The sequence below is a fragment of the Neoarius graeffei genome, chromosome 8, assembly GCF_027579695.1.
Source record: "Neoarius graeffei isolate fNeoGra1 chromosome 8, fNeoGra1.pri, whole genome shotgun sequence".
Taxonomy (NCBI): domain Eukaryota; kingdom Metazoa; phylum Chordata; class Actinopteri; order Siluriformes; family Ariidae; genus Neoarius; species Neoarius graeffei.
In genome coordinates this window covers 84,072,579-84,092,800 of record NC_083576.1, presented here as the reverse complement: position 1 = coordinate 84,092,800, position 20,222 = coordinate 84,072,579, and the positions used below count along the sequence as shown (strand labels likewise).

At 41.5% G+C, this 20,222-nt stretch overlaps 1 protein-coding gene across 4 annotated transcripts in view; it reads left to right on the top strand.

Annotated features, from left to right (window-relative positions):
- LOC132890970 (histone-lysine N-methyltransferase PRDM9-like) overlaps positions 1-20,222 on the top strand; it is a 61,525-nt gene that overhangs the window by 14,740 nt on the left and 26,563 nt on the right. The window contains exons 2-4 of one of the 4 annotated variants that reach the window (XM_060928384.1): positions 935-1,344; positions 14,717-14,789; positions 17,843-18,020. In XM_060928384.1, the coding sequence (XP_060784367.1) occupies positions 14,724-14,789; positions 17,843-18,020 (244 nt within the window). In that variant the 5' untranslated portion in view covers positions 935-1,344; positions 14,717-14,723. The other 3 variants (XM_060928383.1, XM_060928386.1, XM_060928387.1) reach the window with 3 other exon arrangements.

Genomic DNA, 20,222 nt, shown 5'->3' with positions numbered 1-20,222 from the left:
TATATGTATGTGTGTATATATATACACACACATGTGTGTGTGTATATATATGTGTGTGTGTAAAATTATATATTTATATAGATATTTATGAAGTGTATATATGGTATGTAGTATATATTTATTTTTGGAATTAAATATTTTTATAGATATTTATGAAGTGTGTGTGTATATATATGGTATGTAGTGTATATATATGGTATGCAGTATATATTTTTGTAATTATATATTTATATAGATATTCATGAAGTGTATATATGGTATATATTTTTATAGGTGTATCAATGTGTAGCAGTTCGTGTATGTGGGTGGAGCACAGAAGGACGGCAGGACAGAACTGATTTCACAAAACTCTCTTTATTCAGCTTTTCAGCGTTCATTTACTCTCTCTCTCACACACACACACACACACACATCAGCCGTCTGGTTGTGGAGAGAGCTCCCTCTGCTCTCGCTCTCTCCTTACATAGGGCGCGGTCACTGGGAAGACACACAAACATCAATTAACGACAGGTGTAGTGATTCTGCCACTTACCTTCCCTGACTCCGCCCTCCTGTCACAGACCGATGCTTGACCACGCCCCCGCTGCCACACAATGTAGTTTGGATTTCGGGGTAGTTAAAAAGGGGTGGGAAATTAAAAAAGTATTGTACTTCTTCCCACTCCTTTTTTGAACAATGTGCGATGTTTTGTAATGTCTTAGCTCTTTGTTATTTTATTTATTTTTTTATTTCTCGTTTTCTTTCTTTTGTATGTACAAATAGTTACATACAATTTTTTATACATGTTCGAAATAAAATAAATAAATTAATTCATTCAACATTGGAGAAAGCGCTAACATTGATGATTTGCTTTCTTAAAACAGCAATTAATATGGTTGGTGTTATAGATTTAACCAAGTACTGTGTGTAAGATGCGTTTTATGATCTGTGGCAGTAACTCAAGAAATCCTCCAGCATCTCTCTGTGTTGCTCCTCACCCTGCTGCCCTGAAGAGACGACACCATTTCAGCACCTCTGTTTTGGACCGCCACATGTAGCGTGGTCACTGGTTGAAGCCTGAGAACTACACACACAGCTGACTCCACTCAAGTGATGCCACTCTCTGCTCTCCTTCAGCAGCAAGGGGAGTACAAATCAGTGCTGCAACCAAAGTGGTCAGTGCTCTCTGAGATCCAAAAGCTTGCTGATTCCTCTCTCCCCTCTATCTCCAGGCAACAAGGCCTGCAATGAAGACGATGACAAAGAAACACCTTTTTCCACGAGAGCTCCCACTGCAAATCCTGACCCGCTGCAGGTTCTCGACCTGTCACGCTGCTGCTGAATTCCATCGGTGGACATACAGTGGTGCTTGACAGTTTGTGAACCCTTTAGAATTTTCTATATTTCACACAAGTCCTAAAAGTAGATAAAGAGAGCCCAGTTAAACAAATGAGACAAAAATATTATACTTGGTCATTTATTTATTGAGGAAAATGAACACCTGAACACCGGGACCCTCTCCACACAGGCCCCGTTGATGATGAGTGGCTGGATGTCAGCTTTGTTTTTCCTAAAGTCAATAACCAGCTCCTTTGTTTTGGTGGTGCTGAGGAGCAGATTGTTGACTTTGCACCACTCTGACAGCTGCTCCACCTCGTCCCTGTATGCTAGCCTTGAACTTTAATTTTATTTATTTATTTCATAAGTTTTATATTGGCGGTGCGGTGGTGTAGTGGTTAGCGCTGTCGCCTCACAGCAAGAAGGTCCGGGTTTGATCCCCATGGCCGACGAGGGCCTTTCTGTGCGGAGTTTGCATGTTCTCCCCGTGTCCGTGTGGGTTTCCTCCGGGTGCTCCGGTTTCCCCCACAGTCCAAAGACATGCAGGTTAGGTTAACTGGTGACTCTAAATTGACCGTAGGTGTGAGTGTGAATGGTTGTCTGTGTCTATGTGTCAGCCCTGTGATGACCTGGCGACTTGTCCAGGGTGTACCCCACCTTTCGCCCATAGTCAGCTGGGATAGGCTCCAGCTTGCCTGCGACCCTGTAGAACAGGATAAAGCGGCTACAGATAATGAGATGAGATGAATAACCAGCTCCTTTGTTTTGGTGGTGTTGAGGAGCAGATTGCTGACTTTGCACCACTCTGACAGCCGCTCCACCTCGTCCCTGTATGCTAGCCTTGAATTTTAGTTTTATTTATTTTATTAATTTATTTTATAAGTTTTATATTACTTGTATTTATATGTTTTATTTATATTGATGTGATGTGTTTAAATACGCTTTATCAATTAATAAAGTAGTAGACCAGGTGGGGGCACTAAAGCGCCTCGGTCCTCCTCCAACCGCCAGAGAACATTGGAGAAGAAAAAGCCTCTGTATGTATCTTGCTGGAAAATCTGAAGATAACAGCGCCAATCATCATTATATTAAATATTTCGAATAAAATTTCCAGTGGAGGTTATATCTGGTACAATTAAGAATAGAACTGCATTGTTTTGCTTACGTTTGAAGATTCATTGCGCTTTAAACCCTGAGGTAAGTTAAAATAAAGCTGTGAGGTCGAATCCCAAATGGGTGTCCATTGTTCAAGTCCACTACATTCAGTATGAGAGAATGCTTTTCAAAACTCTCCTAGGGGAGAAAAGTGCGTTAAAGACGTTTTCAGTTGGCCGAGGGTCTGATGCGCGGCTGAAGCGATAAAAACAGTGGATCCCAATTAATTGCAAACCATTTCAGATTTATACAATTAAAGAGTTTTTGAATTGTTGATATTGTTCTATCAGTTACTGTAGGTGATGGGATTCATGTGTCAGGCCTGAGAGAGCTCAGAGTGAAAAATCTGAAATAATACTCATCTTGAATTTTAATATAATAACAATGAAAGGGAAGTCTTGAATTAGATTTTGAGCTGAAAAATCTCCTGCCTGAATACTGTATACATACAGAGATCCACAGAAAATAACAAGTGATGCTGTAGAAGAATGTTTATCATTTCTTAAAATAGTCACAGTGAATGAAAGTATTATTGGATTGCATCAAATGTGTTTTCCTTCTGTAAGCTCATGTAAAAATAAAGAGAATTATAATATTATATATATAAATAAATTAAATTAAATTTTAATAAGATTTAACCACAATAGTAACTAGGAAAGCACTCGGAGAGCGCAGACCTCCGCCAAGCAGCTGATTTCACCACATATTGAGACTTGCACCTAAAATGAGATACTAATTCTCACATATGAGATATTGTGTCATATGTGTGAGATAAAAAGTCATAGAAAAATGAAAAAAAAATTAATTTATTCGTCTTATTCAAAAGTTATATACCAATAGGTTACAACTGGCAACATTATTGTACTCATTGACCATGAAAACATACCCATAGCATTTGGAATCATGCTTGTATCACTATTACTTCAAAAGTTATTCGCAAGAAAATGATATTTCCATAATGGCGGTTTTCTTCTGGATCGAGCTCCGTAGCTATTGAAGATACATCAAATCCGTTGACATACTACTGATTCAGCAGAGTCTTGGCTACAATTTGGTGTTGGTTGCATGTCTGTATCTTCATTTGTTACCTTACAGCAGGGGTGTCAAACCTGATCCATAAAGGGCCTTGTGGCTGCAGGTTTTCATTCCAGCCATGCAGCAGCACACCTGACTTGGCTCATTCAATCAACTGAACTGTCTTCACACAGTCAAATACTTGCAGCCACACCCACCCTTGATTAAAGGGTGGGTGTGTCAGTTGATTGAATAAGCCAAATCAGGGTGCTGCTGCATGGCTGGAATGAAAACCTGCAGCCACAAGGCCCTTTATGGATCAGGTTTGACACCCCTGCCTTACAGCGTTAAAAATTCTAACAACCCCCTCATTTTTGTGTTTTCTGGATCATAGTATCCAGAATTTTGTCTGGATCCGGATCAAACTTTGATACTTTATAGAACTCATGGAGATCCTTTTGTGTGATTTTACCAAACACTCTGGTCATTTGTTATGGAGTTATATGCAAAAATTCCAACAATGGGCCTATCTCGCAATGATAAAGAATCCTTTAAAAAAATCCTGGATCCAGAAGGTGATCTGGATCACCACCAAAATGTAATGGATTGTTACTTGTACCCAGTCACACCTCTGGAAAAAAATTTCAGAGCAATCCGTTCATAACTTTTTCCGTAATGTTGCTAACAGACAAACAAAAAATATTTCAGAGTGTAAAGATATTTCAGAGTGAAAAATCTGAAATAATACTCATCTTGAATTTTATTAACAATGAAAGGGAAGTCTTGAATCAGATTTTGAGCTGAAAAATCTCCTGCCTGAATATTGTATACATACAGAGACCCACAGAAAATAACACAAGTGATGCTGTAGAACAGTGGTTCTCAAACTTTTTTCACCAAGTACCACCTCAGAAAATACTTGGCTCTCCAAGTACCACCATAATGACCAACATTAAAATACAGTAGCGTAGTAGGCCTAAGTATTCATTAAAAACAAAGCGGAGGTTTTATTTAACAAGTATATTTAATATTGTTGGCCACTGTAACATTACACACAGTACTTTGAACAGTAACACTGTGTTTAAATATAAGAAAATAAAACACTGTACTTAAATAATGAATCAAATAAAATTAATTGCACATAAAAGTGAAATAAACATTGTCCTAAAATAAATATTAAAAGACAGTTCTTAAAGATTAAATGAAAATGTACTTAAGTTAAATAACTGTACTGTACTTAAATGTGAAGTAAAAAAAAAAGTACTGTACTTGATGTACTTGAAAAAAATCTAAACAGGCTATGCATAGCTGCAGTTCTTGCCGTTTCTTAACTCCAGTGACTGCTTTCTGAAACAGAAACACACACCCACAAACAGAGGAAGAACATTAAGATTAAGAATGAAACAAAAGTGAGGAAAAGCATTAAGCATGATACGTGTCATCTCTTTGGCTAATGGTAAACACAGCAGTTCCCCGATTGTGTGTGGCTTACCGGCTCTGGCGATCAGGAGGCTGGCACAATATGAAGCTTCCTGTGCTTTGGCTACGGGTGTACCATAGGACAGAATAGTGGACTTGGACTTTATATTTAATTAAGTGATTCTTTGGTGTACCACAGTTTGAGAATCACTGCTGTAGAAGAATGTTTATCATTTCTTAAAATAGTCACAGTGAATGAAAGTATTATTGGATTGCATCAAATGTGTTTTCCTTGTGTAAGCTCATGTAAAAATACAGAGAACTATATCATATATATAAATTAAATTTTAATAAGATTTGACCAAAATAGTAACAATTGAAGAAATACTGTGCTGTCTTAGTACGACTAAAATGCATCTGTAGGTACAGTCCGTCTAAGAACTACAATACACGGTCTGTCTCTTTTAACTATATTTCCCATCAGCCAACTTCTGCGTTGACCTGCGTCACGCGGGGTGGGATCACCAACGTTACTTCCTCTCTGAAGGCATAAATAATGGAACAAACTTCCGCTCTTCCTCTTTCCGTCTCGGGACCAGCGGTCTGCAGACACAAAGAGGCTCCTCGCTCCGCGAGTAAACTCAAAACCCCGAAAAGACGTCTTTTTCTTTCTTTCTTGCAAGATCCACGAGTTAGCGCGATTTCTTTGTTTACCACTGGCCATGGTAGACTCTAAGATAGCGCGATTTTAAACTCAGTGAGTTACAACCGGTTTCATTCATTAAGTACGTACGACTGCAGCTCAAAGCAGTTCATTTAAAATTAGGAGCGACCAGAATTCCTCCTGATTGAAGCGCTGTGCATATCACTTTAATCAGAGACTTTCTTTTCATCATGAGCAACCACGAGCCGGACCAGGAAGTTCTCTGCGCTTTCTACAGAAGCGGCTCACATGCTTCACTACGGTGAAACTCCAAAAGTCTCGGAACATCTCTTCATAATCTTGCTAGAGGCAGGATATTAAGTAAGACTTGGCATTTTTGGGCATAATTAAAGCTAGTCTTAGGAATTTGCTTTTATTGAAATAGTGTGAATTTAAACCCAGGTTTATTTGTTACACTGTTAAACACGCAGCGTGTTGAATTTATTTATTTTGTTCTATGTTCTCTCAATTGTTTATTAGATAGGCTGTGCATGCTTCTTTATTCCGTACTAACATACTTAATTTCCTTATACCTCTTGATCGCATCAAGATTTCAGTGGATTCAGTATTGTTATGAGCTAGTGGGTTAACTACCGGCTAGTCCTTTGTTACTTAGAAACACGTGGTCACAGGCCTCACAAACACCTTAGCTAAACACACGGCTAATTCTTTTGTTCCATTAGCCTCCAGGGCTAATTGTATTGTCTCAAGGGATCACAAGGCCTCCACCACGTGGAGTTAGCTACACAGAGTTAATCTTTTGTCTCTAACACTGTGTGGGGTCCCCCCCCCCCACACACAGATACACCTTTAGCTAGCAACCAGAGCTAAATCCTTTTGTTCTCAAACCACACGTGGTGACACGCATTCCTTTGTCTTAGCTTAGCCACAGAAGGTTAATCTAAGCACACACAAACACGTGGTCACCAGGCCACGCTCAAACACACCTTAGCTAGCATTCCTTTGTATTAGCTTAGCCACACGAGGCTAATCTAGGGCCTTTCACACACACAGGCCACACACACAAGCACACATTAGCAACACATGCTAATCCTTTTGTTCTACTTGGATAACATTCTTTTGTCTTAGCTAGCAACCAAGCTAGGCCTCCACCACACACACATCACTGTTTGTATATATTTCAATCTGCTATTATCCATTTTTACAGGGGCTTCAAAGTTTGGGAGAATAGCAGGGTACAAATAATTTACAGCAGGGTGCAAAATGGTAAAATGTCTGCCAGCGGCAGACATAATGCACGCAAAGCGTGCAGGGATAGATAGATAGATAGATAGATAGATAGATAGATAGATAGATAGATAGATAGATATGCAAGTACGAATTTTTCATGGGGCGGGATGGTTTGGAACAGGCCATCTAAAATTGGGATAACATTTACCCGGGATGGGTATTTGAGGCGGGTCGTCTAGCTTAAGCTTGATTAGCGTTGTTACACACGCCAGTGTTTCCCACAGAAATTTTGGAGACTATGGGGGAGGCGCAGGGGTTGTTTAAAATTGAGTGATATGTTAAATATTAAGTTATGACTGAAAAACTATTGATTAAAAAAACAGACACTGAGAAATGGTCCTATAAACAACTTTACCAATATAAAAGATTACCAGGACTACAAAAATGCAGAAAAATAGGCTTTACTTATCCAAATGCTCCTGTTGGTTCAAAAGTTAAAGTGCATAGAACCTCACAGCACAACATGAAGTTACCTTAAAATATAATACAAATGCCTCAGCTTTCATGTAAGAAAAAAAACTATTAATACTAGTGCTGTGTGCAGGCAGTCTCTCCTGAAGACTAAATTAAACAATAATTATAAACTAATAAAATAAATGGCTCAGGCTTCATGGAAGAAAAAAACAATTTGAACAGAATCTCACAGTATGATGCTGAAGCTGCCTAAACAATGGAAAATAAAATACCATTTTGGCAAAAACGTTGGCATCCATTAATTTCTTGTATTAAGTAAAAAAATATGTTGCCAGATACTGCTGACGTTTTACAGCCCAAAATATGTTCAAAACCCGCCAAAATGCACTTAAAACCGCCCAAATTGGGCGGGAAAACGCGCAATCTGGCAACACAGGCGGCAGTAATGGCTGCACTCGTGTCGAGGATGTAAACACAATCTGGCAACACAGGTGGCAGTAATGGCTGCACTCGTGTCGAGGATGTAAACACAGTTGACGCGGCAACGGACATACATGACATAGTGGATGTAATTTATGTTCACAACTTTTTTTGCTGTCAGAAATATTTAATATTAAATTTTGTGACTCGACTGACAATAGCCGGCGGCATAACAAGCCATAGCCGGCGATTTGCCGCCGGTGACCGGCTACTTTTGAGACCGCTGTTTTTATCTTTGTTATAATAAATTCATTTATTATTGAAACTGTGTTTTTTAATTTGTGTTCCAATATCTTTGAAGTCCCCAATCTCCCAAAGAATTCAAAAAGGTGCATATAATTTATGTAATATGATAAGTGATCATAATTTGGAATATACCATAATTTAGCTGTTTGGTAACTTATTATTAAGCACCAAAATTAATGGTATTAATTAATGAGACTGATTCCATGAGTGATTTAATGATAATATGAGACTGGTTCAATTTAAATGATTCAATGGTATGATTCAAATGAGACTGATTCAATTTAATTATTAACCTTCAGATTTAATGAGACTGATTTCATGAGATCACTTAATAATTACTTAAATGCACCTACAGTTAAATTGGTGCCCCATGTAAGGAGATTGGTTTGTTGACTTCTTGAATATTGTTGCAACAACAAATAAACTATCAGTTTGATTCAGCAATTGCTAAGGTATATCCCCAGGTGTGTTAAACGGTTAACAGTAGTGTGATAACCATATCACCAAATACTCATAACCTATTCATAACTTAGAGATAGCATTTCCAAACAAAACACCTTAATTAATTAATTACGTAGTTAATATTAATTAATAACGATTAATTAATAAATTAACTCATTGATTAATTACACAATATCCAGCCTAAGCACAATGGCATCCCCTCGTGTCTCAGAAATTGAAGACAACGCTCAAGACGTGTCCCTCCCTGAGGTCATCGCAGACCTCATTCACTGCTCTACCTCCGAAAAGGCAAACATTAGGAACACGAGTAAGAGTGAATGCCAAAACAACATAGATAACTCGAATAAACATATGAGAGATCCAAAAGAAACAACTATTAGTGTCCAATCGGCACTAGATAAGCTATTCCTGTCATATTTCCGAGATGCTGATTCAGAAATCAGACGCCTCCACGGAGAGGTTGAAAGGCTGACCACCAGCAACGCCGAGCTGGCAGCCGATAATAATAATTTGCATAGGGAGCGTGAGCTCTTGAAAACCTCTCTTGATGATTGTGCCAAAGGGCTAGAGAAAGCCGAAATGGCTGCCAAGAGGGCTGCCGAGGAGCAGACCCCCCCCCCCAAGAAGAGCGCGAGGGGCTTGAAAGACCCCCAACAATGCGCTGAAACTCAGAGCGGGAAGAGGTGTCCGAACCGGACGCCGTAGATGACCTGGTCGAGAACCAGACAACCTGCCAAACTCCATCAACTCGCTACACGACTTCGTCGTTTAGCCAGGGTGGAGCCGTACTGTGCTCATTCCGAGCCCAGAACCCTAGCACACCCAGGTCATTGTGCTACAGTACCCCTGATCCATCTTTGGATGAATCAGGCTATGAATCTAGTGCGAAATGGGAGCAACACCAGAGTAGCTTAGATAGTGACTGCTCAGAAGAGCCAAGAAGGTCGCACAAGGACATGCACCAAACCCTTCGCTTACGGCAAATTGACCTACTTGCCAAAGATGTTGAACGATTCGATCCCGACAATCAAAGAACAAATGTGAATGGTTATTTGCGAGAAATAGACCGATGCCTGATGGACCTGCCGAACGCCACAACGTGAGAGAAACTTAAACTGATCTGGAAGACCTCCAGTAGCAGCGTTCGTGCCCTTTTAGAGACTCTACCCCCAAACATTCGCGATAGTTATTCGAAACTTTGCAATTACATGAGGGAAGAATATGCGCCATACACGGACGAAACCTCCGCGACATTGTGTGCATTACAAATCAAACAAAAACGGTCTGAGGCGCCTCGTGAATATTATAGACGGCTACGTACCGCCTACTTCCAGGGTAGTAGCGCACCAGGCTTGGAAGAAGATAGAGGTTTCAAATCCCTCTTCTTACATAACCTCCACCCAAGCGTGCGGACTCAAGTCGCACTGGCGTGTCGACAGGGTTTCCACTCGATGAGGGAAATTCGGCAACTAGCCCAAATAACCTGGAAGACCATTGTCAAAACCGCAAACGAAAACGACGATGAACCCAGAGTCCTTAGTCTCCAGGGTGAGGACAAGCCCCCGTTAGCCTTAGAAGGAGGTGAAGCTCCAAAAGGGGGACCCCCCTGGAGAAATCCCGGTCCGAACCTCCCCTTGCCGAGCCATCACCAGTGTGAGCAGAGAAATCGGCAAGGTAAGGCCAGGAGGGACCGAGGGCAAGTCCACAGTGACTATGGCAACCGCCCATCACATGGAAAGGGTCGTAGGGAACAAGGCGGTTGGCAGCAAGGCTGTCATCCTCGCTCTGGCCAGAAATGGCAGGAGCGTTCCGACCATAGCTCTCCACGTAGGGGCAGAGATGAACAACACAGTGACTCAGACCAACCTGGTAAGATCCGCTCAGAGCTGGATTCTTTAAAAGCCCAGTTGGCTGAGATTGAAGAACTGTTACAAGAGAGGTCAGACCCCTCAACAGATAAAACAAAAGAGCCCAAGAAAAATGACAAAAGCTATTCGCTGGCATGACTGGGCCAGGAACCATGGGTATACCTCGTGAAAGGGGAAGGAGATCCCTCTGAAACAGCAGGCGAGGGTCAGGATGTAGGGCCCCCCCGGTGGTAAAGGCAAACCCACAAAACGCGCCTCTCACGTGCGCTAAAGTCTTCACCACCACCTCTCAGACACACGGCTCTCACAAGGCGACCCAATCCCAACCAAGCCCTGCAACATAAACTTAGTCAACTTCACACAAAAACAAAACCCCACCGTTGTTGGATCCCACAAAACATGCACAAACCCGTTGCGACGAGATTAGTGCGAACACCGATCATCCAAGCGCCACGCGAGATCAAATTTCCGATGAACTTCAGTTCATGTCTTTGCACACCGAGTCTGGTGTCGAAACACCCAACATTGCGATTCCCCCTAGTGGCCACAATTCTTGAAAAACCTCCCTCTATCCATCGACTCAGACACAGGCACCCATTTCACTGCTGGTGTAATGGCTGCGCTGTGGAACATGTTAGGCGTCGAGGCGAAATTCCATATTGCATACCACCCTCAATTCTCTGGTCAGGTCGAACGAACCATTCAAACCATTGTGAGCATGCTGCGAAAGTATGTCACCCACCATGGTAAAGATTGGGATGTGAAACTTCCCTTGGTGCTAAGGGCCATTCGGTCCACCCCTCATTGCACCACTGAAGTCACACCCTTTGGGATGATGACTGGGCGGGTGATGGTTCTCCCACCGCATCTCCTATACAAACCAGAGGACATGAGCGTTGCAATTGCATACACCGCACATCAACATGTCGCCAACCTACAACGCCACCTACAGTCAACCTTTACAGGTGCCCAAAAGAATCTCGATTCGAGCGTAGAGGGACAAAAGGCCTACTACGCCCGAATCTCAGAGAAGTTCCTACCACCCTGGTTGAGACCTTTCGATCGTGGGAAAACCGTTCCCCGTCGCGTATCGCATTAGGACATCCAGACCTAATCAAACGTTCTCGTATCAATGGGTCCATAATAATCGAATCAAACCTTTTGAACAGTCCTCACTCCAAAAGGGGGTGGATGATAGCTAAGCCCATCCTGTCCACCTAGCTTGTACGCATCACTCACCCATAAGCGTACACTAACATTCACAGTCAGACTCACCAACCCAATAAAGTAATAACCCTTCGGTATAACATGGTAGATAAAATACTAAAATCCGCTATTACTAGTGTGTATTCATCGCAAATACACCTGGCATGTAGTCTTGGCAGTGCTATCCTCATTTTTATGAATCCACAAGACTTAGAGATGTGCACCTCCACTAAAGACATCCACTGGGTCTGCCCAGGCAACGCATACATAACACTACACGCCAAGCTGGATAAGATGGTCTGCGTCCCTGACAGCTTTAGACGCAGTAGCGAACGCTTTCTGGCCAGACCACCCGCTGCTATCACCTTTCTAGAAGATTAGGTTTGCCAACCCAAACACTAATACTTCTTTTCTTCCTTCATTTCTTCTCTTTTCTTGTTTTTATGCATAGGAAATTAAACACTACATGTTTCAGGTTTAATGTTTAATTTTTTTTTAGATGTGACTTTGACCTAGTTAGCTAGAGTGATTATATGCCCAAAATGCCTATAGTGATTATATGCCCAAAATGCCTCTGCCTCCAACTGTCTTACTGGAACTCATGAGTTTACACAGTTTTCACAGGACACCATGGACTGTGCAGAGCAAGGCTGCCTCAAGGACTACGGACATGTGGACTGTACGGTACTGTGCTCTCAGTGCTACGACTCCATCATACCCCTGAGACCAAAAGGGGGATTGTAGGTACAGTCCGTCTAAAAACTACAATACACGGTCCGTCTCTTTTAACTACATTTTCCATCAGCCAACTTCCGCGTTGACCTGCGTCACGTGGGGTGGGATCACCAACGTTACTTCCTCTCTGAAGGCATAAATAATGGAACAAACTTCCGCTCTTCCTCTTTCCGTCTCGGGACCAGCGGTCTGCAGACACAAAGAGGCTGCTCGCTCCGCGAGTAAACTCAAAACCCCGAAAAGACGTCTTTTTCTTTCTTTCTTGCAAGATCCACGAGTTAGCGCGATTTCTTTGTTTACCACTGGCCATGGTAGACTCTAAGATAGCGCGATTTTAAACTCAGTGAGTTACAACCGGTTTCATTCATTAAGTACGTACGACTGCAGCTCAAAGCAGTTCATTTAAAATTAGGAGCGACCAGAATTCCTCCTGATTGAAGCGCTGTGCATATCACTTTAATCAGAGACTTTCTTTTCATCACGAGCGACCACGAGCCGGACCAGGAAGTTCTCTGCGCTTTCTACAGAAGCGGCTCACATGCTTCACTACGGTGAAACTCCAAAAGTCTCGGAACATCTCTTCATAATCTTGCTAGAGGCAGGATACTAAGTAAGACTTGGCATTTTTGGGCATAATTAAAGCTAGTCTTAGGAATTTGCTTTTATTGAAATAGTGTGAATTTAAACCCAGGTTTATTTGTTACACTGTTAAACACGCAGCGTGTTGAATTTATTTATTTTGTTCTATGTTCTCTCAATTGTTTATTAGATAGGCTGTGCATGCTTCTTTATTCCGTACTAACATACTTAATTTCCTTATACCTCTTGACCGCATCAAGATTTCAGTGGATTCAGTATTGTTATGAGCTAGTGGGTTAACTACCGGCTAGTCCTTTGTTACTTAGAAACACGTGGTCACAGGCCTCACAAACACCTTAGCTAAACACACGGCTAATTCTTTTGTTCCATTAGCCTCCAGGGCTAATTGTATTGTCTCAAGGGATCACAAGGCCTCCACCATGTGGAGTTAGCTACACAGAGCTAATCTTTTGTCTCTAACACTGTGTGTGGGGTCCTCCCCCCCACACACAAATACACTTTTAGCTAGCAACCAGAGCTAAATCCTTTGTTCTCAAACCACACGTGGTGACACACCATCCTTAGCTAGCATTCCTTTGTCTTAGCTTAGCCACACGAGGCTAATCTAGGGCCTTTCACACACACAGGCCACACACACAACAGACATTAGCAACACGTGCTAATCCTTTTGTTCTACTTGGATAACATTCTTTTGTCTTAGCTAGCAACCAAGCTAGGCCTCCACCACACACACACACATTACTGTTTGCATATATTTCAATCTGCTATTATCCATTTTTATCTTTGTTATAATAAATTCATTTATTATTGAAACTGTGTGTTTTATTTCTGTTCCAATATCTTTGAAGTACCCAATCTCCCAAAAAATTCAAAAAGGTGCATATAATTTATGTAATATGATAAGTGATCATAATTTGGAATATACCATAATTTAGCTGTTTGGTAATTTATTATTAAGCACCAAAATTAATGGTATTAATTAATGAGACTGATTCCATGAGTGATTTAATGATAATATGAGACTGGTTCAATTTAAATGATTCAATGGTATGATTCAAATGAGACTGATTCAATTTAATTATTAATCTTCAGATTTAATGAGACTGATTTAATGAGATCACTTAATAATTACTTAAATGCACCTACACACCTCTCTCACTAAACACTTTCCAACAGAATTTTTAAAAAGCACTAGAAATCCTATCAAAATCCTATCGGGATGCATCAAAGGAATTTGCTCATTTGCAAACTTTGAAAGTTTTCAAACAAAATGGCATGGTGGTGTAGTGGTTAGCACAGTCGCCTCACAGCAAGAAGGTCCAGGTTCGAGTCCCATGGCCGGCGAGGGCCTTTCTGTGCGGAGTTTGCATGTTCTCCCCGTGTCCGCGTGGGTTTCTTCCTGGTGCTCCGTTTTCCCCCACAGTCCAAAGATATGCAGGTTAGGTTAACTGGTGACTCTAAATTGACCATACGTGTGAAAGTGAGTGTGAATGGTTGTCTGTGTCTATGTGTCAGCCCTGTGATGACCTGGCGACTTGTCCAGGGTGTGCCCCGCCTTTCGCCCGTAGTCAGCTGGGATAGGCTCCAGCTTGCCTGCGACCCTGTAGAACAGGATAAAGCGGCTACAGATGATGAGATGAATATAAAATCGTGAATATACAATAGATAAAAACAATTCATATAGATTTAGTTAACTAACCTAGATTTTGTAGCTTCATGTTTTTGTTTAACTTTTTCACAATAAAAAGCATTAATGTTGAGGTTTAAAAATTCATGAACAGTTATACATAATCGAAATCTGAAACACGTTGTTGTTAATGGTATTAATAATAATAATCTTTTGTAGAGCTGTTATGATGAGTTCAGCTGGAGACAGACAGTGCTCCTCTAGGACGTTTCAGTCTCCTGATCCCTCACAGGTAAAGCTCAATAATGATTTGTGTTGCAAAAACAATAACAGTATGATGTTAAAGTTTGACCAGTGTTTGTCTTTTCCTGCCTCGCTTCACTGCCAGCCTTCAAACTGTGTTAATCACACAGAACCTAATATATAGATTTAGGCACTGCCTAAAAGTGGAGCTCCCATCTGTTTCTGGGTTGTAGAATCTTCGATCATAGCCAGTCTCTTTTGCTTTATTTCTTTACTGGCTAGCACTGGCCACTAGGCGGTGTGTATGACTGGTAATTACTGATACTGGCCACGAGGCGGTGTGTATGACTGGTAATTACTAACACTGGCCACTAGGCGGTTTGTATTTACTGGTAATTACTAACACTGGCCATGAGGCGGTGTGTATGACTGGCAATTACGAACACTGGCCACGAGGTGGTGTGTATGACTGTAATTACTAACAGTGGCCACTAGGCAGTGTGTATGATGGTAATTACTAATACTGGCCACTAGGCGGTGTGTATGACTGGTAATTACTAACACTGGCCACGATGCGGTGTGTATGACTGGTAATTACTAACACTGGCCACGAGGCGGTGTGTATGACTGGTAATTACTAACAGTGGCCACTAGGCAGTGTGTATGATGGTAATTACTAATACTGGCCACTAGGCGGTGTGTATGACTGGTAATTACTAACACTGGCCACGATGCGGTGTGTATGACTGGTAATTACTAACACTGGCCACGAGGTGGTGTGTATGACTGGTAATTACTAACAGTGGCCACTAGGCAGTGTGTATGATGGTAATTACTAATACTGGCCACTAGGCGGTGTGTATGACAGTAATTACTAACACTGGCCACAATGCGGTGTGTATGACTGGTAATTACTCACACTGGCCACTAGGCGGTTTGTATGACTGGTAATTACCAACACTGGCCACGAGGCAGTTTGTGTGACTGGTAATTACTAACACTGGCCACTAGGCGGTTTGTATGACTGGTAATTACTAACACTGATCACTAGGCGGTGTGTATGACTGGTAATTACTAACACTGGCCACTAGGCGGTGTGCATGACTGCAATTACTAACACTGGCCACTTGGCGGTGTGTATGACTGCATATACTAACACTGGCCATGAGGCAGTGTGTATGACTGTAATTACTAACACTGACCACTAGGCGGTGTGTATGACTGGTAATTACTAATGCTGGCCACTAGGCGGTGTGTATGACTGGTAATTACTAACACTGGCCACTAGGCGGTGTGTATGACTGGCAATTACTAACACTGGCCACTAGGCGGTGTGTATGACTGGTAATTACTAACACTGGCCACGATGCGGTGTGTATGACTGGTAATTACTAACACTGGCCACTAGGCGGTGTGTATGACTGGTAATTACTAACACTGGCCACTAGGCGGTGTGTATGACTGGCAATTACTAACACTGGCCACTAGGCGGTGTGTATGACTGGTAATTACTAACACTGGCCACGATGCGGTGTGTATGACTGGTAATTACTAACACTGGCCACTAGGCGGTGTGTATGACTGGTAATTACTAACACTGGCCACTAGGCGGTGTGTATGACTGGCAATTACTAACACTGGCCACTAGGCGGTGTGTATGACTGGTAATTACTAACACTGGCCACTAGGCGGTGTGTATGACTGGTAATTACTAACACTGGCCACTAGGCGGTGTGTATGACTGGTAATTACTAACACTGGCCACGAGGCGGTGTGTATGACTGGTAATTACTAACACTGGCCACTAGGCGGTGTGTATGACTGGTAATTACTAACACTGGCCACGAGGCGGTGTGTATGACTGGTAATTACTAACACTGGCCACTAGGCGGTGTGTATGACTGGTAATTACTAACACTGGCCACTAGGCGATGTGTATGACTGGTAATTACTAACACTGGCCACTAGGTGGTGTGTATGACTGGTAATTACTAACACTGACCACTAGGCGGTGTGTATGACTGATGGTACATGGACAAACCACAAAAAATTGACTCGATGGGTTTACCATTTTTTCTTAGGTATGGTGCTCCTCTCATAATACATAAAGCCCTGATAACACTACAGCTCTCAATGGGTTTCTGAATACTTGGCGATGAAAAATTGGTAGCATCGCCACCAATCATGTGATGCAAGGCAAATGTTCTCCGAGTTTCACGAGGTGTGTATCTGCTTCGTGAGTGGCCCAAAATGTTGCAAAAAATGTCAATGCATGCGTTGAAATTTGGTGGCAATGTTTTCGTCAGCAAACTAAGCAGCGAATACTCACGGATGGGTTTGGGAATACTAACTGAAGCTCAGAAAACCTTCTTTGAGCCTCTTGAGATGTATTTGACTCAAATCCACGTCCCCAGTGCCCACAGGAGATTCATCGGCATAGCCTAATCTTCCCCAAGATTTAAAAAGCGCATTGTGCACGCTCTTGGGACCCAATTATAATGGAAAACGCCTGATGCTGATTTGAGCACAATCAGGACGTGCATATCACGATGCTGTTTTCACAGAGGATTTGTAAAGTATTTTGTCAGGTATGTGACGTTTGGCAGATGTCAGTGCAAGATGCATGTTTGTTAGCAGGTGTAATGTTTACAAAAACAAAACACAAATGAAACCAGAAGCAAAACAGAAAGCAGAGTATTTAACCAGAGTCATAATCATGGCTAGAAACAAATGTGACACTGATGATACTTCACAAAGTTTCTGTGAAAACAGTGTCCTCATATGCATTTGCACTCAAATCAGTATCAGGTGTTTCTCATAATGACTGGGTCCCACGATCACGCACAACACACTCCGTGAGCGTGCGTGGCCACTCAACCTGAACCAGACTCAAGTGTGCAAAGATGTGACAGTCAAGTGTTCGCCTGCTGTGTGACCACAACTTTTAGCTCACCTGTACGTTGTCAAGCATCGCCACCAAAACGCCTCATTTTCATCTATAACCCATCACAAAGCATTGCGAGCTGTAGTGTGACCGTAGCTTAATGAAAGAGGAAATCTAAAGTCTTTTCTGAATAAGTGTTATTCTTGTTTGATCTTTAGCTGTATGAAGACGTGAAAATTGAGATTTCAGATGGAGGGACATCCGAAGTATCAGGAGTCTGTATGAAGAAAGAGGAGACACTGGAGTTGAACATCTACAACCATGAAAACAACCTCGAAAACCCACCTGAAGTTCTCTCAATTAAAGAGGAAGATCCTGACAATAAAGACTACCTCTGTACGAGATCAGGAGCTCAGTAACACTCTCACTGATTATTCTACCTGACACATTATCTAGTGCACTGAAAGTATAATAGTGGGTTATTTGGGCTGTAGCCTCTGTTATAGGTAATTTAATCACCAAATTATAACTAAATGAACTTGCATGGTTTTTATGTTTTTAGAGAGTTTAATATCATACGTAGGAGTAAGGAAAACTAAATAATTTTTTCTTTAAATACATACATTTAAATAGTTACCCCTACATTTGCTCCAGAACAACACTGGTTTCCAGCTCCATGGATGTCAGGGCTCGTGCAGGTCCTTGAACTCCTTGAAAAGTGCTGGAATTTGAAAACTCATTTCAAGGGCACTTGAAACTCTTTGAAAATAGGAAAAATTCCTTGAAAATCGTAAATACTCCTTGAAAAAAATACTTAAATTCTTTCCGTGTATTTAGGTGCAATAATTAAAAAATTAAATTAAAAAGGAAAAATTAGAGAATATAGAAAAACGATGACACGATTGTCATTTAAAATGAACACTCTGGGCTTCCTGTGTTTTCGCACATTCACTTTGGTTCTCTGGTGCCATATTGAATTCTCCTGTTGGGCGTGCAGGTGTGCATAAGGAGAGAGAGAGAGAAAGGCGTGCAAAAGGAGAGAGAAAGAGCGCATGAACCAGGTTGTCAGTGATGAAATTTTCGCTATGCAAACAAGGAGACGTATACTAGAAGATTCATCTCAACTGAGAGTGTTGACAAGCTGATGGAACTAGCAGAACAAGAACGCAAGATAGTGCATGTCATGAAAGCCAACGGCTTCAAGAGGACAATAAAGGATATGGAACTCGAGGCTAATGAGGTAAACGATAAAATTGAAGTGCTAAAGAAGAAGCTCAAGCGTTAACGTTTTTAATTTTGAGTGAACCAAATCGCTTAGCCGCAATGGTTACATTGCTATAACACAGAGACAGTTTGTTGCAAACAAATTCTGCCATATGCACTTTTTTAGAAAGTTTTCCATGTTTAAATTTGTTGTTGAAATGTAACAGATTTCAATTCCATCAGTGATAGTGTTTCTAACGATTGTTTTCGAAATCTGTTTTAAAATATAACAAGCAAAAATAAAAGAAACGAATAAAATGTAACACCTGTGCAAAGGCCACGTTTTTTTCTAATAACAAACGAAACAAAAGGCTCGGCTACCAAGCTTCGAACCATGAGCGACTTTAACGATCGTAAATTCCAAAACTAAACACCTCAAAAAGCAAAGAAGACTAAATATAAACACAAACTATGTCGATATTATGGTTGTGAAACTGGTTGTGGAGTATTTTGGAAAGTTTTTTGCAACCCAAAACGCCAGTTTTCCCTCATTCAAAAGTTCAGTGAAATGTTCATTATCCTGATTGTACCCATCGTGATGTGGCCCTTGAAAATTTTGATTTTGGTCCTTGAATACTCCTTGAAATGTCCTTGAATGTCTTCACAAAAATCCTGCACGAACCCTATATGTAATTATTTACAATATATGGCTAAAGTTTGTGCACCCCGACCATCACACGCATATGTGGTTCTTCTCCAAACTGTTACCACAACATTAGAAGCACACAATTGAATGTTTTTGCAAGCTGTAGCTTTCCAAATTCTCTTCACTGGAACTAAGAAGCCAAAACCTGTTCCAGCATGACGAAGTCCCTGTGCACAAAGCAAGCTCCATGTGTGTTAAGTTTGGAGTGGAAGAACTCTAGTGTCCTGCACAGAACCCTGACCTTGAACCTACTGAACACCATTGGGATGAAGTGGAACACCAACTGCACCCCAGGCCTCCTCACCCAACATTAGTGCCTGACCTCATGAATGCTCTGGTGGAAAGTATTCCCAGAATAGTGTAGCTTAGTTGAAAAGCAAAGAGAATTGAATCTGGAATGAGATGCTCAACACGCATTTGTGTGTGTGATGGTCAGGTGTCCAAATACCTGTATACAGGTTTAGGGGAATACTGGTGGTGCATCATCATGGTATCATAGCTCTAGGGTTGTGGATTTGATCCTGAGCTCAGATTATTGTCTCTGTTGAGATTTGCATGTTCTCCCCATGTTTGTGTAGGTTTCCTCTGAGTCCACTTGTTTCCTTCAGGTATGGGCAAATAGGCTATGCTTAAATTACCACGAGGTGTGAGCAAGTTTGTTCATGTGTGGGTGCATGATTCCCTGCAGT